Raw genomic sequence first — 26,848 nt, 5'->3', positions numbered from 1 at the left:
AAATATCATCCCAAAAGGCTTGGGCTCAATGGTTACAGTTTTTTATTCTGTCACCCCACCACCAAATATAAGTACAATATAAGGTGTTATAACATATATTTATACACACATACATGCATAATATATTACATATATTATTATATACATATATTGTATTTATATTTTTACATATATACTGTACAAGTATATATCACAATGTAATACATAAGTGCATTACTTTGTTTTAGCATTAATAACTACTCACTATGTGTGCAATTTTTTGGGTTACTGGCAACTCTTAAGTATTTATTTACTGTATTTATTTACATGTATCTTTTTTCTCTACTTATAGACTAGTAAGCAGAAGGTTGCTGGTTCAAACCCCACCAGGTTGCCACTGTTGGGCCCTTGAGCAAGGCTTAGACTGTATACTGTAAGTCGCTTTGGATAAAGGCGTCTGCTAAATGCGGAAAATGTAAATGAATCTCTTCTAATAGTGTTTGTTTGTTTATTAGGATTTTAATGTCATGTTTTTACACTTTGGTTACATTCATGACAGGAACGGTAGTTACTCATTACACAAGATTCATCAGTTCACAAGGTTATATTGAACACAGTCATGGATAATTTAGTATCTTCAATTCACCTCACTTGCACGTCTTTGGACTGTGTGGGAGGAAACCAGAGCACCCGGAGTAAACCCACGCAGACACGGGGAGAACATGCAAACTCAGCACAGAAAGGACCCGGACCGCCACACCTGGGGATCGAACCCAGGACCTTCTTGCTGTGAGGCGACAGTGCTACCCACTTAGCCACCGTGCCGCCCTTTATAATCATGTAATCAAGTAATCATGTTTAGATGTGTCTAGTGTAATTAAATTGTCTGTTTTCAATTAATTTGGTTAATTGGCTGATTAAGTAACAACCTTTAACTAGAGGAATTATTTTACACACCTTGACAATGGATAACTTTTTTGCTCTATTACAGTAAATAATTAAATATATATCACAACAGAACGTCATATACGTAGAATCACAACAGAATGTTATTTTGTATTAAAATATATTTATTCATGTAGATGCTCAACATCTTTTAGTTTATCACTTTAAGTGACAGAAATACCATTATGGTTTTACAGAGACACAATGTTACAACATTTAAACTGAATATACAGACATTCTTTATCAATGCTGATAAATACAGTACAAAGTCATTCAGAAACATAGAATTGTTTCAAACATTAAGTTCATTTAATAGCAGATCCAGTAGATCTATTCACAAATAAATGTGTTGCCAAGTAAACAAACACAATATATTCTCTCATTAGATTAAATCAGACCTAATGAGTAAAAAATACAACAAAGTACTACAAAAAAATATAATTCATAGAATTATAAAGAGCATATTGTTTATAGACGTTTTGTTTATCTCCATAGTATTACTGACAAATACAAAAAGATAAACTAAGGTAACATCCATGACCTTCACTGAAGGCAAAATAAAGTGAACCTTGGAATTAAAATTAAACCAAAAGCATTCACACGCTGCTAATACAGCTAAAAATAATATACATGCAAAAACATGTGTTTTCCACAAGAATCACTGAGAAACTTAGTATTAGTATTAGTTACAGACTCCACAGAATCCAATATCTTACTCCGTTCAGGTAGCATAAACTAAGCAATGTACAGATATTTTTGCACTTACGACTAAACAATGATAATACTTTAGATTTAAAGTAGATCATATTTTCTTATACCATACAAGATATATATATATAATCTTGAGACGATAAACATTGTCTTTAATGTTCTTTCAAAGAACAATGTACCCATTCTGCAAATGCAGAGAATTCATACCCAATATGGGTTTCTTAATAAACTCAAAAGCAAAACAAATGAAATTAAAACTCTACGTTTTCTAGCTTCTGAAAACTCAGTGTTGAAAACGTTAACAGATATTTCCACAAAATGAAAGCAGCTAGTCCGATTGTGCTAATGCATAATCGAACAGTTTAACAAACTTAGAAAACCATCATGAATGCCAATGTGACATGTGTAACTTGGTTTCCTAATGGTAAAACGTCCACATGGCTCTACCAGGGTCTCCAGAGGGAACTGCAGGCTAGAGTCTCCTCTTTGCTGTTGATCTGGAAGTCTGAAGAGCTGAGCTGAGGAAATATACTTTTCTTCTTCATGGAAGGCTCCATGCTGAGGAAGTGATTCAGCAGTCGTCTCTGAGTCTCAATGTGGATAGGACACTGAGACAGGTAGTTGATGGTGTCCTGCACACACCTGCTGTAGCTTTCATTAGCTGAAGTGGAGCAGGTTGAATTCTTGTGGGACTGCTGGTGCTCCTTCTGTCTCAGGAAATCAAATGTCATCTCCAGGATGTCGGCTTTCTCAAGTCTGGAATCAGGTTGCTGCTTCAGGAATTCTTGACCCAGCAGAGATTTAAGCTTTTCAATGCTGCTGTTGATGCGTTCTCTGCGCAGCTTCTCCACCATTGGCTTTCTCAGCTAGAAAGAGAAAACGTTTGCTTAATAACCCATATTAACAATACGAAATATTAATACAAATTCTATTTAAAAAAATAGAATATTGTTTAGTATATTTACCTTATGTTTAAGTGCTAGCTGGTGATGTGAATACATCACTGGTGCAGTGATTGTAGGAGTCATGGCTGTGGATCTTCTGTTAGATGTCTGCAAGGAAACGATCTGAGCTGTGCTGAGAGTTCTTACTGGCTCCTCTATTTATACTCCCTAATCTCCATATGAATGTGTGAGTCTTGGGTTTGCTGGAGGTTCTCACAGTCTGCAGCCAATGAGAAGCTTGAATGGTACAAAGGAACAGAAGACCGACCACATGCTCAATGAAGTGTGTATTACTCAGAAAACAATGAACCCAATTCTGAGCAGCAGGTGAGATGGTTGTTAACAGAGAAAGGGATCTGTGAGAAGGCAGAGACCTTGCATTCTGAGCAAATATGTCTCTTGACCAAAGCACGTGCCTAATAATAGTCCTGTTTGAGATAAATGCATATTTAGATAGATGCATATTTACAGCTTGCTCTCAGCTTTCCTTAATTCAAAGTACTATTTACTTATTCTGGGAATACTATTCCAGTTCATGCCAGAGATGTTTGTGGGATTGGGATTAGGGCTCTGTGCAAGGCACTGCAGTTCTTTTACACCAAATTGGTCAAACTAACTTTTTGGTCATTTTATTTGTTCACAGGGACACAGCTGAAACACAGTGTTGGAAATGTGGTTTTGAATGAATATAATAGCAATTTTAGTTTAATCAATCTATACTTGTATAAATCACACTAATTATGAAGTAAAACAGTTTTGGGAGAGAAAAGTTTGTTTGTTTATTAGGATTTTAACATCATGTTTCACACTTTGGCTACATTCATGACAGAAACGGTAGCTACTCGTTACACAAGGTTATATAAAACACAGTCATGGACAATTTAGTGTCTCCAATTCACCTCACTTGCATGTCTCTGGACTGTGGGAGGAAACTGGAGCAGCCCGAAGGAAACCCATGCGGACACTAGGAGAACATGCAAACTCCACACAGAAAGGAGCCGGACCAGGAGAGAAAAGTTTAATCAAAAAGTACAATTTGTAATTCACAAAATTATTCAAGCCCTTTGCTGTAGCAACCCAAATTGTGGTCAGGTATATCCTTTTTGCTTTATTTATGTTTGGGATATCTCTAGAACTTTTGAATTGGAGTCCACTTGATGCAGTATTGAATGCCACTTGAATTAATTGGACATAGTTTGTCATAGTTATATGATTCATGTTGAGAAGTATTGCACAGTATTTTGTTGTACTATCTACAATGACAAATTAAGTGACTATCTATCCATGTCTATGTCTAGTTTGAAAATGCACAGTGCTGATCTATAAGGGCCCAGAATTTACACTGCATTGTCAGGACAAAAAACAAGCCATGGCACTTTCTGCAGATATCTACAATTCCCAGGACAACAGCGGCCTTAATAATTTTTTAATTGAAGAAGATTGTCTGTCCAGCCAAATTTGACATCCCTGTAAGAAGGACCTAGATCAGAAAGTAAGAATAAACCCAATTGTTTCTCTAAAAGAGCTCCAAAATTGCTGTGCAAAAATGGGAGAACCTGTTGAACAGACTCTCTGTAGCACTTCATAAATCAGACCTTTATGGCAACGTGTCAAGACAGAAGCAACTGTTGAGTAAAAGAAAGCATGGTTCTGACAACAGTGTCGTCTAATGGGATGACAGTTTGGCAAGTCTGGCTAAAACAGGTACTGCACATCACCTGCCAAGTACCATCCCTGTGATAAAACATGGTGGTGGCTGCATCATGCTGTTGGTGTGCTTGGAATTGGCAGGAACAGGCAAACTAGGTAGAAATTAAGTGACGTATACATCCTGTCAAATACTACAGCACCCGTTTTTAATCAAAATGCCTAATTGGATTTAAATGATACTTTTATCATTTATTATTACTTTTATTTATAATACATTATTTAATATTGGGGTGGGTAGCACTGTCGCCTCACAGCAAGAAGGTCCTGGGTTCGATCCCCAGACGGGGCGGTCCGAGTCCTTTCTGTGCGGAGTTTGCATGTTCTCCCCGTGTCTCCCCGAGCTCCGGTTTCCTCCCACAGTCCAAAAACATGCAGCCAGGTTAACTGGAGTCACTGAATTACCCTATAAGTGAATGGGTATGTGTGTGTGTATGTGTGTCTGCCCTGCAATAGACTGGCGTCCCGTCCAAGGTGTTACGGTGTGTCTTGCGCCCATTGAAAAGCTGGGATAGGCTCCAGCACAACCCCAACGTTACTTTAATTAGATAAGCGGATAAGAAAATGAATGAATAAATATTTAGTATAGGCAATATTGTCAGTTTAATATTAATTAATACCACAATATGATGTAAGGTAAATAAAATGTAAGATTTTCTTGACTGAACAACCTTATTGAAAACCTATTTTGTAACATACTTCTAATTTTTAATTACACTAAAACCTTTTTCTTTTATTTTCACTCAATAAGAAATTTGTGTGCTGCCTTGTCTGTATGTCAAACATTTAAATATTGATTTTAAGTTTTTTAGTTGAGTTTTTTACTGCTTTCCCATGCACACAGACAGATGTGAGGCACTAGGAGTGTGCCCCTATGATTCAATTACGCTCTCGGCTAAAGGTCATAAACTATAGACACACTTCTATTCAGCTCTTGTGCTATAAATGAGCTGAGTGTGGGAAAGCTGTGGAAAGTGCAGTCTCAGTCCTAACGGACTCATTCAGTATTCAACTGCTTTAATATTCAAATATATCATATAGAACATAATTTATGTCTTTTATATTTCCTTCTGAGCATCTCTCCATTCCTGTCTAACATTAACTGTTATCATCTAACCAATTCCAAAAAATAATTTCACTTATTAGATACAGTATAATATTAACTGAATGTGAATGTGTAGATTGCTGCTGTCATCTATTGCTGCTGTTTGAGTTGGTCATCTTCTAGATCTTCATCAGTGGTCACAGGACGCTGCCCACGGGGCGCTGTTGGTTTGATATTTTTGGTTGGTGGACTATTCTCAGTCCAGCAGTGACAGTGAGGTGTTTAAAAACTCCATCAGCATTGCTGTGTCTGATCCACTCATACCAGCACAACACACACTAACACACCAGCACCATGTCAGTGTCACTGCAGTTCTGAGAATCATCCACCACCCAAATAATACCTGCTCTGTAGTGGTTCTGACCATTGACGAACAGGGTGAAAGGGGGCTAACAAAGCATGCAGAGAAACCGATAGACTACAGTCAGTAACTGTAGAACTACAAAGTGCTTCTATGTGGTAAGTGGAGCTGATAAAATGGACAGTGAGTGTAGAAACAAGGTGGTTTTAATTTTATGGCTGATCAGTGTATATCTGTAAAGTAAATTAGTATAACATTTTCTCTTTTTCAGTAGTGTATTATGCTAGTATTACGTAAAACAATTATCTTCTTAATAATGAATTTAATCAAATTTTAAACCCTGTTTTAGGTGTGCATAAACTCAGTAAAGAATGTCAAATAGTTTCATGTTTAAAAATTTTAAAATTTCTAAACAAAAGTGTGTTAAACTGCTGGTTCTATACACACAGCACCACTTACTTGATGATGATGATGATGGTAATGACTGTAGTAATGGTAAACATCAATCATATTTACTTTGCTGCCCTTATATGAACCTTATAAGGCAATAATTGTGCATATGGGCGGGGCTTACCGTTAGCAACTGACAATTATCAAAACTATAGAGCGGCATAGCGTGGGATCAAATCACGTGAGCGCCCATCACTGACTAGCAGTGGTGATTCATAAAACCACTATGGGGTGCTAATGGTAAGTCGGGTTTTTTATTTAGTCAATTTATTAATTTTATTTTATTTTATCATTATTAAAGTTTTAGTTTAGTGTTGTTTTTTAAAGACTAAGAAATGTAAATTCACAGTTTTCAGTACTGTTCTTACATAGTACAGTAATAAACTATTTTTAATCACTCAAACGACAATTAGTGATTATTAAGTCGTGTAATACTGTATAAGTAAATGCTAGTAGTAGCATTATTTATCTATCAAATTTATGTCCACATTTTCTTTAGTTTGTTTTCATTTTATTTTGAGCTTTTATTTGTCTTTTAATTTCTATATTTAACTTTAACCTTTTTATTTAATTATTTTAAAACCTTTTTATTTTATTACATTATTACATTTTAAATAAACATATACATTTATTGCTAATTAGTTATTTATTGTATTTATTTATTTACTTATTTTGCAACATATTTTGTACCATGGTTTGGTATCCAATTAAAAAAAAAGTTAAATAAGCATACCATACCTAAATAAAAGTTGTCTTGAAGCCAGCATTGCTGCAAATAGTAAATATATATTTCACTCTTAATTGGTGTAAATATGTAAATTATGTAGCTGTAGAAATAATATGAATGCTTAAACTGTTTAATCCCATTGTACAAAAAATCAGTATACTTAGCATAAATATATAGTCTCAGTATACAGAGAATTTCTTAATAAAATAATATATGCAAAATATAATGCAAAAAGGCTTCACACTATGCATGCATGTAATTCGTATATTTAAATAGACACTTTTATATTTCTGGTAGTTATTATACAATAAAACAGACAATGTGATAAATTAAACACTTTCTTTGATTTAAATAAGCCCCCCCCCCTTTTTTGTTTTACCAATTTCTACATTTAAAGGATGTTATAACCAGTCTTGCATAAAAAAAAACTTTGAAAGTTCTGAAAAGCTCAGTGCATTTATATTATATTTTCATTTAATATGTGAGCTGTTTAGTTTTGCAAGGAGTTTTATTTTACATCATATTTCAAATATGCTGGTAAAATTAAAGCTAAGATCAAGCCAATATTTTTGAATAGTTAAATACTAACTGGGTCCAGGACTGAGACTGCGCTTTTCACAGCTTTCCCACACTCTCCCTATTCACGGCATGTAAGCTGAATAGAAGTGTGTGTGACCTTTGGCTGAGATTGTAATTCAATCATTGAAACACACTCCTATTGTATTACTAATGCATCACATCTGTGTGGATGTTCTAAAAAAATATAACAAATAAAAACAGCTAATAGATAAATATAAATTAAAAACAAAAGTGTTGAAGTGCAAGTGTAAATGAAAAAAAGGAATACTTTTTGGTGTTTTTGCGTTCATCTTACTAACATGAATACAAACTAGATAAATCACCTTTTCTTCTTTGGTTCATACTGCCTTCTTGGTAGAGTAAATTCAGCTGTCCACATGGACCTAAAAGCTGTAAAACTAGCTAACTGCAGGTGATGAGCAAAGATGAGTGACAAATGTATAATAAATGCAGAATAAATAAGTGAATAAATTCAATAAGTTGCTTTCAGAAAGGTGTACTGAATAAAACAGTACAACCTACAATTACATACATAAAAATGATAATATACCTCAAGTAATACTAAAATATATCTTTTTTATGTAAGGGTGGCACACTCAATGGTTATCTGTGCTTTGGTAGGATAGTAAGTCACAGTAAGAAAGGTGCTGGTGCTACACTGGCCTGCCTGCAATACCTGACTTCTATTGAAAACATGTGGAGCATTATTAAATGAACTGATCTCTAGAACATATAGACCCCAGAGTGTTGAGTGACTAAAGTGAATTATTAACCACATCTACAAGAATTTGTGTCATCAGATCCACAATGATTAAAAATGTTAATGTAACACATGGACCCTGCACAAGTTGTGAAAGTTTAGATAATGCACTGGTGTGTGAGTAACAGCTGATAAATTCTGACTAATAAGTGAAAATACTGTAAAACAATATGATGGAACTGAATGAAATAAAGGAACACATTCATAGACAGCATGTTGATTGTACTTTGACAATTTATTATAGGAACTTTTTGGCATCTTCTCCACACAAATAACATAACATTACCTTAACTGAAGGCATATGCACTGAATTGAAGGCATTTCCAGATAAAATAAGATAACATCCATGACCTTCATTGAAGGCAAATGACAAGTAACATACACAAGAGCATGCACCACATATGTAGCTACATATATTTCCATAAAAGAACATTTTTTAAATTAAAAAATGTCTTTACTTGACATATATGTTCTAATATAAAACATAACAGATGTTTAACGACTTAGCAAGAGCTCTTTTAACAAAGCAAAATAAATCATTCTGCAAATGCAGAAAATTCATCCACCCAATGTGGGTTTTCTTTTCAAATTCAATTTGGACAATCACTGAAAAATACAGTTTTTCCTTAACATAGTAAGGATGTATGATTCACAAAACTGTAATCATCATCATAAACATTTACACAGTATGCATAATTAACTTGGTCTCCAAGTGGTAAAGTGTTCATTTGACGTAAATTCGTTTCGCTGCAGAGGAACTAGTTCAGGAGTTGTCAAAACATCAAATACATTATTTGATATCATTTAACTGCTGTGCAAACACAGAGAAGGTACACCCAATATGGGGTTTATTAATATATTCAAATGTTAAAACACATTTGAAATAGGTTCTGTGTCTTCTTGCCTAGTAAGAAGGTGGTATACTTTCTGAAAGCTAAGTAATGAAAACATCTACACATGCTTTCACTTGATGTACAAGTCACCAAATTTTGCACCACAAAGAGTAAAAAGTCCTACAAATGTAGGAAACCAGGGTCTACCAGGGTCTCCAAAGAGAACTGGACTCTGACATCTCCTTCTTGCTGCTGTTCTGAACTGTTAGTGAGCTGAGCTGAGGAACAAAACTTCTGCTCCTCTCCATGGAAGGCTGCTTGGTGAGGAAATGGTTAAGCAGTCATCTTTGGGACTCAGTGTTGACCGGACACTGAGATAGTTAGTCGATTGTCTCCTGCACACACGTCTTGTAGCCTTCATTGGCTGCTGTAGAACAGTTCAAATTCAAATAGGACTGCTTTTGCTTCTGCTTCTGCTGTCTCAGGAAATAGACAGTCATCTCTAAGATGTCAGCTTTCTCTTGTCTGGAATCAGGCTGCTGCTTTAGAAATTCTTGATTCAGCAGAGACTTGAGCCTTTCAATGCAGGTGTTGATGCGTTCTCTATGCAGCTTCTCCACTATTGGCTTTCTCAGCTAAAAACAAGAGATATTTTCATTAGTAATCAAGCTTTAACATTCAAATGATCATAATAATAAACTGAGAAACAAATTTACAGAATGTCGTGCTTTAGTATATTTACCTTATGTGTAAGTGGTAGCTCGTGGTTGGAGTAGATCACTGATGCAGTGATTGTAGGAGCCATGGCTGTGTGTCTTCTGTTGGCTCTCTGTAAGGAAGAGCTTTGAGCTGTGCAGTGATCTCTCACTCTCTCCCCTATTTATACTCCCTAATCTCCATATGAATGGGTGAGTTTTGGGTTTGCTGAAGGTTCTCACAGTCTGCAGCCAATGGGGAGTTTGGGTGGCACTAAAGAAGAGAGGACCGACCACATGCCTAATAAAGAGTGTATTTCTTAGACACCAATTAACCCCTTTCTGGGCAGCGTTGAATGGTGGCTTTAAAGGGCAAAGAGTCACTTAGTGCTCTGTGAATGTGGGAAATTGTTGATCCTTTGTAAATTTAAAAGGGTCTGCTAGATAGAGTGCCTGACACAAGCAATAATCTCGTAAACACATATAATAATATATAATATACATATAATATACAGTATAATACATAACATACATTTAATAAATATGTTACAACGAGAGTTTACTGCTTGTGCCAGACACCTTATCAATTGATAATATTGGCATGTGGTATGCCCCAAGGTATATTCCCACCTTATGCCTAGTGTTTTCTGAACGAGTTTGATAGGTTTGATGCATCCTTCTTTAAATTTTTAATTATAAGCAACACAATACTACAGCAGGTAGTGTTGCCCTCCACAGCTCCAGGGACCCATGTTCAAAATGCCCAACAAGTGTTATGATTGTTAGCACTTGTTTCCAGAATAGTCTTAGGGCAAATGCAAGCCTGATCATGCTAAAGATTAGAATGAACCTAAATAAATAAATGATTAGATAATGCATACATACTCTCTCTTGGTGCTTACACTTCAAACATCACTGTGTAGGAAAACCCAACGGCCTAACATAAACACACAGCTGTCTAGCCTTCTGTCTGGCTCTAGTTCACATGCTCCTGTTTCAGCAGTAAGGACGTGGGAGCGACGGTGCAACGAGGCTTCCCACACTTTTGGATTAACCCCATTGTGCCTAAGCACAAAAGGAACGTGGCCCATTAGACAAAGTCAGAGGAGCAACTCCTACTCATTCAAGGTCTTCAGGCTTACCATCTGGAGGGGTAATTTTAGTTACCCAGAGACCTCTGAGCCTTAGATATCACCTAACATCAACCCGTGCTAATAAGAAGTGTGTAAGAGCAAGATAAACATTTAGCAGTGATATACAGTTTAGTCTGTTTTTATATATGATGCAGTATTAAATTAATGCACTAAATTATCATTAAAGCAGAGTTACATATATCTTTTGGGATTTAAACATTTTAAACAAATGCTTAGGACCGTTAAAATGTATATTCTTCTTTATAGAATATAAATAGTTATATATAGTTTTTTATATTGCATACAAATATATATGAAAGAAATTGTATATACGTGTATGCCTAAGCTCAGAACGTGTGGGCAGATGTTTGAGATCTTTCCAACATTTTCCCCACAGCATTTTCACTATCTAAGGACACTATAAATTGTGTTGTCTCACTAACAATGACAAAAACTTGACTGACACGGTGCATGAATAGTGCCCCCTCCCACCTGCTTATTAATTCTCAGCTATTGTGCGCCAATTATCCCAGCGATACCATCTCCCACCATTTTCTCATATCAGCTCATGGATTGGTTAAAAGTGTGGGAACTTGCATCTTATTAAAATGCACAAGGTTTGGGTATAAATGTTGGCTAAACAGCAGGCAAAGGTCTGATTCAGCTCACATCACTACGGCACTCACTCGCTCTTAGACGACACCAGCCCAACCATCCACCATGAAGGATCTGCAGAAAAGGTATGTTTAAAAGCATAATAATAATCTAATATATAGACTGCTTTTGATCATTGTAATTTTAATACATTCATTTTAGCTTCATGAACCGTTGTTTTATTTATTTTATTTTTTTGGGGGGGGTTGTTTTTTTTCACATAAATTAGGTTTAAAAAGAGGACACTTTTACTGTATGTGCCTTTGTGCATATTTACAACCCAAACCTTAAATTGCATTTTAGTAATTGGAAGACCCAGATTGAGTCCTTAAAGTTTAAATATGTTTTCCAGCCTAGACTAGAAATGATTAATCAATGTGTGCAATAAAAATGCAAATAAAAAAAGTTACAATTACAGCTGTTTGCTTGGTATTAGAATTTGTTTCTTTATGATTGTGGCTAAAATAAAGATGCAGAAATCTGTTTCAATCTCAAAGGCTTCACAATCTTTGTAAACCAGATACTACTCGGTACTCACAGTAATGTGCTCTAATTTTTCAGATGCAAGCTCATGGCCTTGGAGAGAAAATGCACTGATGGTGTAGAGAATCTCAGCACCATACTGAAATCCCAGCTGCACAGTGGCATCTCTCATGCAGACCTCTGGGATAGAACAGTCTCATTTTTTACCCCCAAAAAACCTCTGATTTTCCACGATGGTTACTCCAAGTACTCCAGAGAAACGCTCCGCCTGTTCCCTTCTCAAGCAGAAGATGTGCTTCCTCTGTGTTAGCAGCAGTGACACGCTCTGTGAACTGAAATGGACTACATGTGGACTGTGGATATTTGAAATGTTTAAAAGAATATTTTTATACGTTTTGATGTTTTTTTTTTTTGCTCTAAAGTGGCAAAGTGTTTCTTGCTAAGCCTTCTGTAAAGTCTTTTGTAAAGACAAATTACTTATTACAGCTCTGATGGGCTTTAATTTTGTCCTCAAATGGACGGTAGCCTCTGTCAATATGCAGCAGAATGCTTTCTATACAAAGAGAATAGCTGCTAAACAGATATGGAGCATGTCAATGTTAAGCATATGACTTAAATGAAACCCACATTCCTTTAAACAAAGGAACAACTGGTATGCGGTTAAAGCAAAAGCCTAAATTGTAATTGTGTTTCAGTATTTTATATTATTCAGCCTGGGGAAATATATGTATATGTGTATATGATTACTTTGCATGAATGTTTTAAATAAAAATGTGTTCATTGTATTTCCTTGCCTATTGTGACATTTAAATTTATCATGGCGTTCAAGTGTTGTTGGTGTGTCACACCAAATGATAACAGGTGGACAAAATTATTTATAAAAAAATCATTATATGCCTCAAAATTGTAGCAACTGTTTGACGAAGGCCCTTTCTAGGTATAAAGAAGTGTTTGGTGTGGAGGCACTCCAGGCCAGTTAGTTAGAGTTCTAACTTCAATTCCATTGAACACAATTATGATGAATCGCAACACTGATTGCAAGACCAGACCAGACCAGACCTTCTTGTCTAACGTGCATTACCCTACAAACTGTCTTTTTTTTCTATTATTATCTATTTTTCCCCACTTTTTTCCCCCAATTTTTCTCCCCCTATTTTAGTCATGTCCAATTACCCTGATTGCGTCCTCTATACTGGTTTGACCCTTCACCGCTGACTGAGGACGCCTCTCAACTGACTTGCGCCCCCTCATACGCAATCAGTACAGACTGCATTTTTTACCTGCACGAGTCAAGTTCATACATTAATGGACGCTGTGTACGGTGGGTCACACCCCCATCAGCATTATTCCTCAGCCCTGTGCAGGCGCCATCAGTCAGCCAGCAGGGGCCGCAGTTGTACCAGTTATGAGGACCTATGATCCGACTCTCTACCCTCTAACCCTGAACAACAGTCAATCGTTGTTCATGCTGCCACCCAACCCAGTCGGAAAGGTAGAGTCGAGATTCGATGCGATGCATTCAGAACCCCAACTCTGGTGCACTAGCGTACTTTACCGCTGCGCCACCTGAGCGGCAACAAACTGTCTTTTAACTGAATGGGCGGACAGGCTTTCTAAAAGAGTGAAGGCTGTCAAAGCTCATGGTCAGGTGTCCACATTCTTCTGATCTTTTATTAATTTATATTTTTCTAGTTTTGTGCAGGCTTTTTTAAATTGGTTAGAATTTAATTGATCTAATTTAACAAGTTAAATGATTTTCTAGAGAAGGATTGGAACAAATCACATATGAATCAGGATGAATGATAAGCTTCAGCTATGATAAGCAACACCTTACATAAATACACTATACGCCCAAGAGAGAATGTTTCTTTTTAAATATATGTCATATGTACTGTATGTGGAAGTATATTGTGACAATGACTTGGTGATTTGAACCCCAGTAGACTCTGACTGGGATTCACATCATCTGTGGGGACGTTACTCAATGGAAAGGATTAGTAGGAGCTCTTTTTAGATATGACCAAAGTTTCCTCCTGACCAAAGTTTCCTTTTCCCCAAGAGCTCAGGCTTTACCAATGTTAGCATCAATCTGTACTGCCATCTAATGGCTGAAATTAGACCAGTCAAGGTTAGACAAAAAGCATACACCTCTAATGTTTTATATTTTGTTGGACATCTCTTTCCAAAAACATGGGCATGGCTTCCACGGGTTAAACGTCAGATTGTGTCTTTATGGATTTATGTCCATTTAATCAATAGCATTTATTTGCAGGCACTAATAACGGACGAGAACATCTTGCTTGCAATCAACATTTCAATCCATCCCAAATGTGAAAAGAGGGATAAAGGTCAGGGCTCTGTCCAAGACAGTATATCCACACTTCTCACCAGTCATGCTGGAACATGAAATGTCCTTCAACAAAGTGCTATACCATATAACTAACGTCTAAAGAGAAACATTTCAAGTGCAGCCAATCTATTAACTATTATCACTACCCGACTGTCCTACTATTAATCCACATCATGTAGATCAGTTTCTATTGAAGTAGATAGCTTTAACAAAAGTCAATATTCCATAATTAGAGTAATCTGAACGATTATTAAAAAAACCCAGAATGAAACAACTAGTGCAAGTCACTCCTTACCAAGAATGGCTGTAACTAACACATGCCCCCTCTGACATGTGTGCAGTAGCCAATCTTTTCTTTTCACTTGTGCACACAGATATCCATTATCCCCTGTCCCTGTCCAGGTGCTATCGATCAGGCGGCAGATGTCATAACTGCAGCAGTTATGAGGAACCCTACAACCTCCTTCCCTTGGACCAGCCAGTCATAGGGTCCTGGACTGTCATTAGAAGAGAAGAGATTTGACAAAATTTTAGCACTGGTGGGCTAGTGTGCTTTACGGCTGTGCCACCCACTGCTGTGGGTACAATTCACTAGGCGAAAGGCAGGAAACATGATGAACAGGTCACCAGTCCATCACAAGTATTTCCAAATAGCCTGACTGCATGTCTTTGGACTGTGGGAGAAAACCAGAGCACCCATAGGAAACCCAAGCAAACACTAGGAGAGCACGCAACTCCACAAAGAAAGGACCCGGACCGCTCCACCTGGGAATCAAACCCAGGACCTTTATTGCTAGGGTTTCCGTAAAATATGGAATCGTTCCTTATTTGGAAACTAAACGTCGTGTTCCGTATTGACCTGATACGGGACGCGCTTTGTTCCGTATTTTTATCAATGGGAGACAGATGCTGCAGATTAGACTGAGACAGGGCGATATGTATGAAACAGAAGGAAACTGCTGCTACCGTGGGAATTAGAAAGTGTGTGGTTTATTATTTTAAGTAGTATTCACTTTTAGTGTTAGTAACGCCATGTGTGCGCAGGCATATCAGCGTAACAACCTGTTTACCACTCCGCAGTTTGAGTAGCGCAGTGGGTAGAGCGCATCGCGCATAGTTTTCTGCCATAGGTTCGAATCCGGCTTAGAGCGAAACTAAAGTAACACAAGAAGGGCCGTTATGGGGGGGCTGGAGTGGGCATTGCAACCCTAACCACCTACCCCCTGCTTCCGCTCAGGTAAACACCCGCCATACCACCCCCCCATCCTATGCCTTCCGCCAGCCCAGGGTGTTCCTTATTTTCAGTTCTGAAAGTTGGCAACCCTGTTTATTGCTGTGAGGCGACAGTGCTACCCACCAAGCCACCCCCGAATGAAGTGTTATTATTTTAGGAACAAAGCCAAAGTACTTTAATAATAAAGTCTAAATATTATGGACAAAAGGTGTGCCGCATAAAGATAGCAACAGGGCTCTCAAGTCTCACGCATTGAGAGTGAGACACACGCATTTCAACAAGCTCACACGCCACACATGGTATTTCTCACTGAGAAATGATTAACTTCGCCGCACAGAAATGACTATAACTTATCCTACACACGAGTCAAAGGCAGACTACTCTGCACTCATACAGCTGTCTTGAATTAGCGACCTATCGGCCAATCAGAAAAATATAATTTCTCAGCCAATCAGAAAATAGAATTTCTTGTTGCTGGGTGAGGTCCGAAATAGGTTTCAGCTGCAAGCACGCGTTCCATGAATGCGCAGCGGACCTAACCTCTGCTCTGTGCTGGAGGTGGAAGAGAACCTAACCTACAGTATGTATTAGGAACATTGTTCAAAGGAATATAATATATAAACCAGCTGCAGTATTCTTTTGGAATAACTTATATTATGATATAGATTGGAAAATAACACGGCTTTTACCAAATAATTTTTTAATCACAAATAAGGTAAGGGAAGTAACTCTAAGGATTCTGCACAAATGTTACCCTATCAATAAAACTATTGCTAAATTTAAAAAAGATATAAATACTGAATGTTCATTTTGTCACAAATATGAAGAATCCCTTACTCACTTATTTTGGGATCGTTCATTTTGCTCAATTTATTGGACTGATTTAAATAATTGTATTAATAGAAAAATTAACTATAACTTTAAATTGAAAACTAAATTTATTCTATTTGGAATAACTAAAAGTGACATATTTAATTCAGATGAGACTTATATTGTCAACCTTCTCTTAATATTATCCAAATATCACATTCACTGTTGTACATTTATGAATAATAGACCAACTTCAACACTTTTAAGGCATTTTTTATATCGTACATTAATTTGTTAAAATTCTGTAAAAATGTGAAGGCAAGACGTACTTTAACACTGTTAGAAAACTAACAACCTCACCCCCCCAACCTCACTCCAAGCAAACTTGAAAACTTGAGAGCCCTGGATAGCAATAATGATAAAATGAGGGAAGTTGAGAACTTTTAGATCGGTTTCACAAATAAGGAAATGTCCTGGCACATAAGCATAAGTTTGTTAGTGTATGAAACTGCATTTATGAAGTATTACGACTTTTATCGAAATATTATGACTATTTTTTATTCCACCCGTATTCCGACAGTCCCACCCTCTAAGCGGGTTGAGAGTGAAGTCTCGCGCGATGTTGCTCCGAGAGCTGGCTGTTTTCAACATGGCAGGCAGTAAGTTGGTGCTGGAAGGGAGGATCAGTGTTAAAAGCTTTCTCTCAGGACTCGCTGTGATTATTATACCTCTTATTGTTAAATTCGGCTCGCATAAAGACTGGGTATTCGATTATCTTACCGGGGTCAACGGAAAAATAGCCATTGCGGTGTATATTACAGTTATCAACGGATTTCTGCTGGTCATATATAAGGGACCTCTGTATCAGGTGAGTGAGAACTGATCATTTAGATCTGGGTCATTTTATTCACACACACATTAAACGGGTGATAATGTTCTATTCCAAATATATGATTTTTTCTGAGGAAATAGCATTATTTAGCTCATGTTTTATTATATTTAGCTGACAAACCTAAGCTGTTCCTGCAGCAGCGTGTTAAATTGGGAATAATCCACTTTAATAGGATTAAATGGTGAGAGCTGAGGAGGAGTTGGATTGTGACAGGGCTGAAATGTTGTTTCATATCGCGATACTTTCAAAACATACATACAGACATACATACATACAGTGTATCACAAAAGTGAGTACACCCCTCACATTTCTGCAAATATTTCATTATATCTTTTCATGGGACAACACTATAGACATGAAACTTGGATATAATTTAGAGTAGTCAGTGTACAACTTGTATAGCAGTGTAGATTTACTGTCTTCTGAAAATAACTCAACACACAGCCATTAATGTCTAAATAGCTGGCAACATAAGTGAGTACACCCCACAGTGAACATGTCCAAATTGTGCCCAAATGTGTCGTTGTCCCTCCCTGGTGTCATGTGTCAAGGTCCCAGGTGTAAATGGGGAGCAGGGTTGTTAAATTTGGTGTTTTGGGTACAATTCTCTCATACTGGCCACTGGATATTCAACATGGCACCTCATGGCAAAGAACTCTCCGAGGATGTGAGAAATAGAATTGTTGCTCTCCACAAAGATGGCCTGGGCTATAAGAAGATTGCTAACACCCTGAAACTGAGCTACAGCATGGTGGCCAAGGTCATACAGCGGTTTTCCAGGACAGGTTCCACTCGGAACAGGCTTCGCCAGGGTCGTCCGAAGAAGTTGAGTCCACGTGTTCGGCGTCATATCCAGAGGTTGGCTTTAAAAAATAGACACATGAGTGCTGCCAGCATTGCTGCAGAGGTTGAAGACGTGGGAGGTCAGCCTGTCAGTGCTCAGACCATACGCCGCACACTGCATCAACTCGGTCTGCATGGTCGTCATCCCAGAAGGAAGCTGACGCACAAGAAAGCCCGCAAACAGTTTGCTAAAGACAAGCAGTCCAAGAACATGGATTACTGGAATGCCCTGTGGTCTGACGAGACCAAGATAAACTTGTTTGGCTCAGATGGTGTCCAGCATGTGTGGTGGCGCCCTGGTGAGAAGTACCAAGACAACTGTATCTTGCCTACAGTCAAGCATGGTGGCGGTAGCATCATGGTCTTGGGCTGCATGAGTGTTGCTGGCTCTGGGGAGCTGCAGTTCATTGAGGGAAACATGAATTCCAACATGTACTGTGACATTCTGAAACAGAGCATGATCCCCTCCCTTCGAAAACTGGGCCTCATGGCAGTTTTCCAACAGGATAATGACCCCAAACACAACCTCCAAGATGACAACTGCCTTGCTGAGGAAGCTGAAGGTAAAGGTGATTGACTAAACCCAATTGAGCACCTGTGGCACATCCTCAAGTGGAAGGTGGAGGAGTTCAAGGTGTCTAACATCCACCAGCTCCGTGATGTCATCATGGAGGAGTGGAAGAGGATTCCAGTAGCAACCTGTGCAGCTCTGGTGAATTCCATGCCCAGGAGGGTTAAGGCAGTGCTGGATAATAATGGTGGTCACACAAAATATTGACACTTTGGGCACAATTTGGACATGTTCACTGTGGGGTGTACTCACTTATGTTGCCAGCCATTTAGACATTAATGGCTGTGTGTTGAGTTATTTTCAGAAGACAGTAAATCTACTCTGCTATACAAGTTGTACACTGACTACTCTAAGTTATATCCAAGTTTTATTTCTATAGTGTTGTCCCATGAAAAGATATAATAAAATATTTGCAGAAATGTGAGGGGTGTACTCACTTTTGTGATACACTGTACATACAGACATACAGATACAGACAGACAGACATACAGACAGACATACAGACAGACATACAGACAGACATACAGACAGACATACAGACATACCCATACATGGCCATACAAAATATGAACTAGCTTGAGCTTTGCTAACAGATTGCCAGCATTACAGTTATTCATTTTAACCAAATTTTAACTACTAGGGTAGTTGTAGCTAAGTGGTTAAGGTACTGGACTTGTAATCATGAGGTTGCTGGTTCGAGCCTCACCACTGCCACTGCCAGGTTGCCAAGGCTGGGCCCTTGAGCAAGGCCCTTAACCCTCAATTGTTTGTTTGTATTTTAACGTCATGTTTTACACTCTTTGGTTACATTCATGACATAAATGGTAGTTATTCATTACACAAGATTCATCAGTTCATAAGGTTATATCAAACACAGTCATGGACAATTTAGTATCTCCAATTCACTTCACTTGCACATCTTTGGATCTTTGGAGAGGACCCGGACCGCCCCGCCTGGGGATCGAACCCAGGACCTTCTTGCTGTGAGGCAAGAGTTTCAGTTTGTTTTTGCCTTTCGTTTTTACATTGTCTTTTTAATGAAACCTGTGAACTGATGAATCTTGTGTAAAACATGACGTTAAATGTGTCAAATGTACCCTATTCAGTAACTAAGGCCATTAATATAGTATAGATTATGGTAAATCACTGACAGAACAGAACCTCACTGTTAAGTTTTACTAAGATAATATAATTCAACCATATTTAAGGTTCTAGCACTTAATTTGCCCTTGTTAAACTTAATTCCAATGATCTTGTCTTTGTCTCTGTCAGGTTGCTGTGAGAGCTTGCTTTTTAGGATTTACCTTCGGATGTGGCTTGATCATAAGTTTTGCCGATTCAACATGGACACACTTTGGCTGGTAATGTTACAAGACGTTGAAGTTTTCAATCATAAATGATCATATTTAGAAGCCTGTGCGGCAAGTTTGCACAGCATGTAGTGTAGATGGTGTACAGCTTGAGGTTTAAGTTCTGCCTACAAACAGTGTTTGTCGTGTTTCTAGGGCTGGGCGATTTTCACGATTAATTCGGTTAATTCGCATGAACGTTTTCACCCGATGTTAGAATGTGACAATCGCGATTGTTGACATACTTTATATTTTAATTAAAATACCAACATGTCACGAAGCAGAAACTGACCAGACGCCCGCGGAATATAAATCAGGGAAAGTTTAATATAAAAAGTGCGAAAACAGAGTCCAAAACCAGCGAAAACCAAAACAGTAAACGGAAGACAACAAGGATTATACACGGTAACGGTTAGATTCAGTAATAAGGAGCGCAAACACGATCGGCAAAACGAGACACAAACAGAAGAGTTTCATTAAGATTCACTGAATCAAACACCGCTGAACAATCAAAATACGGAGCCGATGAGCGCGATCAGGATTGGCTGGAAAGTAACAAATTACATTTACTCGCGTTACTGTAATTGAGTCGTTTTTTTTGTGTACTTGTACTTTTTAAAGTAGATTTTACAGCCTGTAATTTTACTTTTACTTAAGTATGTTTTGTACTAAGAATTGTAATTCGCTACATTTTAAATCACATCCGTTACTGAGTAAAAAAATCACGTCTGGGAAACTGCTGCAGTGAATTTTGCGATAGGCAGTCGGATCTTTTGTCTCGCTTCCTTTTAAAGAGCCGTATGTACAGTGTATCACAAAAGTGAGTACACCCCTCACATTTCTGCAAATATTTTATTATATATTTTCATGGGACAACACTATAGAAATAAAACTTGGATATAACTTAGAGTAGTCAGTGTACAACTTGTATAGCAGTGTAGATTTACTGTCTTCTGAAAATAACTCAACACACAGCCATTAATGTCTAAATGGCTGGCAACATAAGTGAGTACACCCCACAGTGAACATGTCCAAATTGTGCCCAAAGTGTCAATATTTTGTGTGACCACCATTATTATCCAGCACTGCCTTAACCCTCCTGGGCATGGAATTCACCAGAGCTGCACAGGTTGCTACTGGAATTCTCTTCCACTCCTCCATGATGACATCACGGAGCTGGTGGATGTTAGACACCTTGAACTCCTCCATCTTCCACTTGAGGATGTGCCACAGGTGCTCAATTGGGTTTAGTCCATCACCTTTACCTTCAGCTTCCTCAGCAAGGCAGTTGTCATCTTGGAGGTTGTGTTTGGGGTCGTTATCCTGTTGGAAAACTGCCATGAGGCCCAGTTTTCGAAGGGAGGGGATCATGCTCTGTTTCAGAATGTCACAGTACATGTTGGAATTCATGTTTCCCTCAATGATCTGCAGCTCCCCAGTGCCAGCAACACTCATGCAGCCTAAGACCATGATGCTACCACCACCATGCTTGACTGTAGGCAAGATACAGTTGTCTTGGTACTTCTCACCAGGGCGCCGCCACACATGCTGGACACCATCTGAGCCAAACAAGTTTATCTTGGTCTCGTCAGACCACAGGGCATTCCAGTAATCCATGTTCTTGGACTGCTTGTCTTCAGCAAACTGTTTGCGGGCTTTCTTGTGCGTCAGCTTCCTTCTGGGATGACGACCATGCAGACCGAGTTGATGCAGTGTGCGGCGTATGGTCTGAGCACTGACAGGCTGACCTCCCACGTCTTCAACCTCTGCAGCAATGCTGGCAGCACTCATGTGTCTATTTTTTAAAGCCAACCTCTGGATATGACGCTGAACACGTGGACTCAACTTCTTTGGTCGACCCTGGCGAAGCCTGTTCCGAGTGGAACCTGTCCTGGAAAACCGCTGTATGACCTTGGCCACCATGCTGTAGCTCAGTTTCAGGGTGTTAGCAATCTTCTTATAGCCCAGGCCATCTTTGTGGAGAGCAACAATTCTATTTCTCACATCCTCAGAGAGTTCTTTGCCATGAGGTGCCATGTTGAATATCCAGTGGCCAGTATGAGAGAATTGTACCCAAAACACCAAATTTAACAGCCCTGCTCCCCATTTACACCTGGGACCTTGACACACGACACCAGGGAGGGACAACGACACATTTGGGCACAATTTGGACATGTTCACTGTGGGGTGTACTCACTTATGTTGCCAGCTATTTAGACATTAATGGCTGTGTGTTGAGTTATTTTCAGAAGACAGTAAATCTACACTGCTATACAAGCTGTACACTGACTACTCTAAGTTATATCCAAGTTTCATGTCTATAGTGTTGTCCCATGAAAAGATATAATGAAATATTTGCAGAAATGTGAGGGGTGTACTCACTTTTGTGATACACTGTATGTAACGACTACCAAATGCGCGAATCGGTTCCTTTATTTTGGCTTAAAGGGCCGTTCAATAGAATCGAATCATTCTATGACGCATAATAGTGGTTAATACAGTTTGAAAGTTTTATGGGACTAAAATGACACATTTAGATACCCCCAATATAGATACTGATACAGACTCACTCAGTGGTGGAAACAGCACAGTACAGGCTCGTGTTCCTTTTAAGAAACCTGTAAAGAACTTTTTGTAGTTTTTTTCCTAATGTAAGGAGGTTCTGCTGAACATTATTTAAAATAAACGTTGTTTGTGAGCTATTCTTAGACATAGATAGATAAGGATATAGATAATTTAGATCTATTTTGTTTTAATTATTGTTAATTATTGTGATATCGTTATTGTTATAAAGTTTGAGTCCCTTAAAAGGATAATTATGGTGCTGTTACTATTTTTGCACTTCTGCAGCCTTTAATTACAATGCAAAAAAAGAAATTTGAGTCTTATTTTAATTGCATTATACAAGAACAAAAAAAAATCGTAATCGACAATCGGGTATAATTTTAAAATAATCGAGATTTTTTTTTTTTTTGCAAAATCGTCCAGCCCTACCTGTGTCTGCTAGTTTTCCTTTAGTACTCTTTTTTTTTTTCTTTTTCTCCTACCTCACAAAAACAAGTAAATTTGCTACTCTAAATAGCCCCTAGTGTGCGAGTACATCAAAAGAGAAGTGTGTAGTGCTTTCCAGAGTGTATACCAATTTTGCACCTACTCTTTCTAAGTATGCTCCAGACCCTGCTCCTATTCAGAACTGAGTTTTGCCCAAAATAGGCATATTGTTGTATTGTTCATTGTGGTGATGTCACTGTCACTAAATGGTGGTAAACTGTTTCTGTAGGTACATGTGTTCACTGTCATTCTTCCACTACTCCGAGTATCTTGTCACTGCCATCATCAACCCTCGCAGTCTGTCTCTAGACTCTTTTCTGCTCAACCACAGTGTTGAATACACAGTAGCAGCCATCTCCTCCTGGATGGAGTTCATTGTGGAAAAGCTGCTCGTTCCAGGTTTGTTCATGTAGTTCATTTACAGCTATAATTAGTTAATGAGCTCTCAGTCTACATAAGCTCATGAGATTGACTAGTGTCCATACCTTTTGACTCTCCTTTATCTAAGAATGTACAATTTTAGGATTTAACCTAATTATTCTTTTTTTCTTTACATTATTTGGTCTCAACTTTTCTTTTTAGGGAGGCTAAATATAATTAAACACTGCAATCTGAAAGTATAAAATAATTAAAATTAGTTCTGGGGAGTAAATACTTTTTTGAAGAACGTTTTGTTTAAATCTAAAAGAAAAATTAGTCAGAAATATTTCTGATGCCAATGTAGAGACTGGATTAACACGATTGATCATAGTAAAAAAAAAAATGCATATTAAATAAATCACATTACTCGCCCCAGGCCAGGTAGCCTTAATCTTAACTAGTACAAATGAAGTACCTTTATCTATATCTAGCTTTCTATATCTATCTATATCTGTGCCAATGGGACTGAATGAAACAGTCGTGTCCCAATACGTTTGTTGGTATAGTCTGTGTTTGTGTAATGTATTTATGTGTGTAATCTTAGTCTTATTTTGCCTGTGTCCTGATTTTTTGAGTGTATTGCAAGAGTCACATTCTGTTTTTATATTTACAAAATACAATTACATTTGTGACACTGAAAATGTTTTTTGTACTTTTATCAGTTTTTTCTTGCATTTAAAAAAAGGTGTCCCAGCTTTTCTGTTTAAAGGGTTTGTATTTTTTGTGCCAGCTAAAAAATTTGAGAACTTTTATTGCAAACACCAACCATTTACTTTGCATTCATCCTGTGTATTGTATCTTTTGGCAGAACTAAAGCATCTGAACTGGATCTGTGTCGTGGGGTTATTGGTGGTATTTTGTGGCGACGGTTTGCGCAAGTCCGCCATGCTGACAGCAGGATCCAACTTTAACCATATAGTGCAGAATGAGAAAGCACATACCCACGTGCTGGTCACCAGTGGCGTGTACTCGTTCTTTAGACACCCCTCCTATGTGGGCTGGTTCTACTGGAGTGTCGGTACTCAGGTAGGCTTTTCTGTTTCATTTGGCTTCTGGCTGCTGAATTGTTCTTTTTACTACTGTTTCATTTAGTTAATTATAGTAATTATGATTTAAAACAATTTTGTGATGTTCAGTATATAAGCTGCATTTACTGGCTGCTCTCACATGCATACTGATAATCTGATTAGATTTAGGCCCTTCTTAAGCACTAAGACACTTTAAACTATATTAAGGCCACCGTCTGATTTAAGCATAATTAGATTATCAGAATGTTGTCAAATTTTAATAACAGTTTTAATCATTTCAGTTTTCTACAGTGTTTTTAATCACAGTGGTACCTTGAAACTCAACGTCAGTTGGTTCTGGGAGTTGTTTTGAGTTTAAAAGGCGTTGAGTTTCAAGGTATTTTTTCCCCATAAGGATGTATGGAAAGCCTATTAATGCGTTCCATGGTCCCGTGGACTTGCATATATTTTAGGCTTATGTAAAATAATGGTGTTGTTTTTGACACATTGAAAATAACACAAATATAATATAAACAAGCTGATTTTTACAAATTCTCAGAACCCCGAGCTGTAACACAAGTTCAAAAGTGAAACAGTAAGGAAAATCCAGCTAAACACATATACATGTAGAGTGAATTTGATGGTTATTCCACACAAACACAGATTCGTCTCATATGCACACTTTGATGATGTTTTCTCCCACAGTCCAAAGACGTGCAAGTGAGGTTAATTGGAGATACAAAATTGTCCATGACTGTGTTTGACATTCAACTTGTGAACTGATTAATCTTGTGTGACCAGTAACTAACTGTTCTGTCATGAATGTAACCAAAGTGTGTAAAACATGATGTTAAAACCCTAATAAATAAATAAATGTTACCTGACAAGCTATTAGCAAAATCTCATTTCTCGCAATTATCAGGTTATTCTCTACACTGTATATAGAATTTACTTGCTTTAAAGCATCTGTTCTCTTTCTCTGTAGATACTGCTGTGCAACCCATTATGCCTTTTGGCTTACACACTGGCCAGTTGGCGGTTCTTTCGGGAGCGAGTCGAGGAAGAGGAGATCTTCCTGATCCATTTCTTCGGAGAGGATTACATCGAGTACAAGAAGAAAGTGCCCACCGGTTTGCCCTTCATCTCAGGTATTAGGGTAAACTCGTAAGACTGGGACAGATGAACTGAAGGGGGAAACTTGGAAATGTCTAGAAGTGCACTCCTGTACACCTCAGACTGGCACTGTGAGCGAGCTGGGTACCTGGTTACCTCATGGCTTGCATTAACGCCAAGGCAAGTGTGGACACAGGCAAGAAACTGACCTGCTGATCTGCTCTGAGACACACGGGTTGCGCTTTGAGCGGGGTGGATACTCTACCTCTACACAGAAAACGTACACACTGCTACCCCCGTGACTCCCATACATACTTCCTACATTGTCCCTTCATTTACACACATTTGCTTCATCATCATTACATATTTTTACATTCACATGTTCTTACTAGTCTTGTTCCAGTTCGTGATATGTCTGTTTAACATATCCATCCATTTATTGGTTATTTTATATAAATTCCACAATCATTTATGTGTCATGATTCTGTTTTTGTTTTACCTGTATTAGAACATGGTTTCGACTTTAAGGGAATCTGAACTAGTGAGATTGTTCAGTGTTAGCGTTTAAGGTGTACTGTAAAGTATTTAAAATTTGCCAACGTGTACCAAAAATTCACCGAACGGTTAGAAAGAGTTGGGCCTTCCCAAAAGTGTATTAAATAGGGGTTTTATTAATGAATGTTCTAAAGTGTCTGTACAAATTATCAAAATGTACACTGATCAGCCATAACATTAAAACGACCTCCTGGTTTCTACACTCACTGTCCATTTTATCCATTTTATCAGCTCCACCGTATAGAAGCACTTTGTAGTTCTACAATTACTGACTGTAGTCCATCCGTTTCTCTGCATGCTTTGTTAGCCCCCTTTCACCATGTTCTTCAATGGTCAGGATTCTCCCAGGACCCCCACAGAGCAGGTATTATTTAGGTGGTGGATCATTCTCAGCACTGCAGTGACACTGACATGGTGGTGGTGTGTTAGTGTGTGTTGTGGAGTTTTTTTAAATACCATGTCCACTCACTGTCCATCTATTAGACATGCCTACCTAGTTGGTCCACCTTGTAGATTTAAAGTCAGAGATGATCGCTCATCTATTGCTGCTGTTTGAGTTGGTCATCTTCTAGACCTTCATCAGTGGTCACAGGACGCTGCCTACGGGTCTGATCCACTCATACCAGCACAACACACACTAACACACC

At 38.1% G+C, this 26,848-nt stretch overlaps 2 protein-coding genes and 1 pseudogene across 2 annotated transcripts; 1 reads left to right on the top strand and 2 right to left on the bottom strand.

Annotated features, from left to right (window-relative positions):
* Positions 1-2,078: 2,078 nt before the first annotated feature.
* On the bottom strand, positions 2,079-6,305 carry LOC134333860 (transcription factor HES-5-like; annotated as a pseudogene).
* A 2,939-nt stretch (positions 6,306-9,244) lies between these two features.
* On the bottom strand, positions 9,245-17,051 carry LOC134333859 (transcription factor HES-5-like). Its single transcript, XM_063016028.1, is given in 4 exon segments — positions 9,245-9,676; positions 9,784-9,888; positions 9,890-10,010; positions 16,987-17,051. Coding segments are annotated over 4 exon segments (723 nt in total).
* icmt (isoprenylcysteine carboxyl methyltransferase) lies at positions 17,050-26,848 on the top strand. Its single transcript, XM_063015638.1, has 5 exons — positions 17,050-17,268; positions 19,979-20,067; positions 23,336-23,505; positions 24,335-24,552; positions 25,519-26,848. The coding sequence occupies exons 1-5, from the start codon at positions 17,050-17,052 to the stop codon at positions 25,699-25,701; spliced, it is 879 nt and encodes a 292-aa protein (XP_062871708.1). The 3' UTR covers positions 25,702-26,848.

The sequence above is a fragment of the Trichomycterus rosablanca genome, chromosome 19, assembly GCF_030014385.1.
Source record: "Trichomycterus rosablanca isolate fTriRos1 chromosome 19, fTriRos1.hap1, whole genome shotgun sequence".
In the NCBI taxonomy this organism is placed as follows: Eukaryota; Metazoa; Chordata; class Actinopteri; order Siluriformes; family Trichomycteridae; genus Trichomycterus; species Trichomycterus rosablanca.
The sequence above is the reverse complement of the archived record's forward strand: the minus strand, read 5'-3'. Positions and strand labels throughout refer to the sequence as shown.

What these genes read in the sequence shown, in the direction of transcription:
- icmt (XM_063015638.1), top strand. Translation starts at nt 17,050, where the DNA reads ATGGCAGGCAGTAAGTTGGTGCTGGAAGGGAGGATCAGTGTTAAAAGC. An exon ending in ACATGGACACACTTTGGCTG is followed by an intron (nt 20,068 to 23,335) that starts GTAATGTTACAA and finishes CTGTTTCTGTAG; the next exon opens with GTACATGTGTTCACTGTCAT. An exon ending in GGAAAAGCTGCTCGTTCCAG is followed by an intron (nt 23,506 to 24,334) that starts GTTTGTTCATGT and finishes ATCTTTTGGCAG; the next exon opens with AACTAAAGCATCTGAACTGG.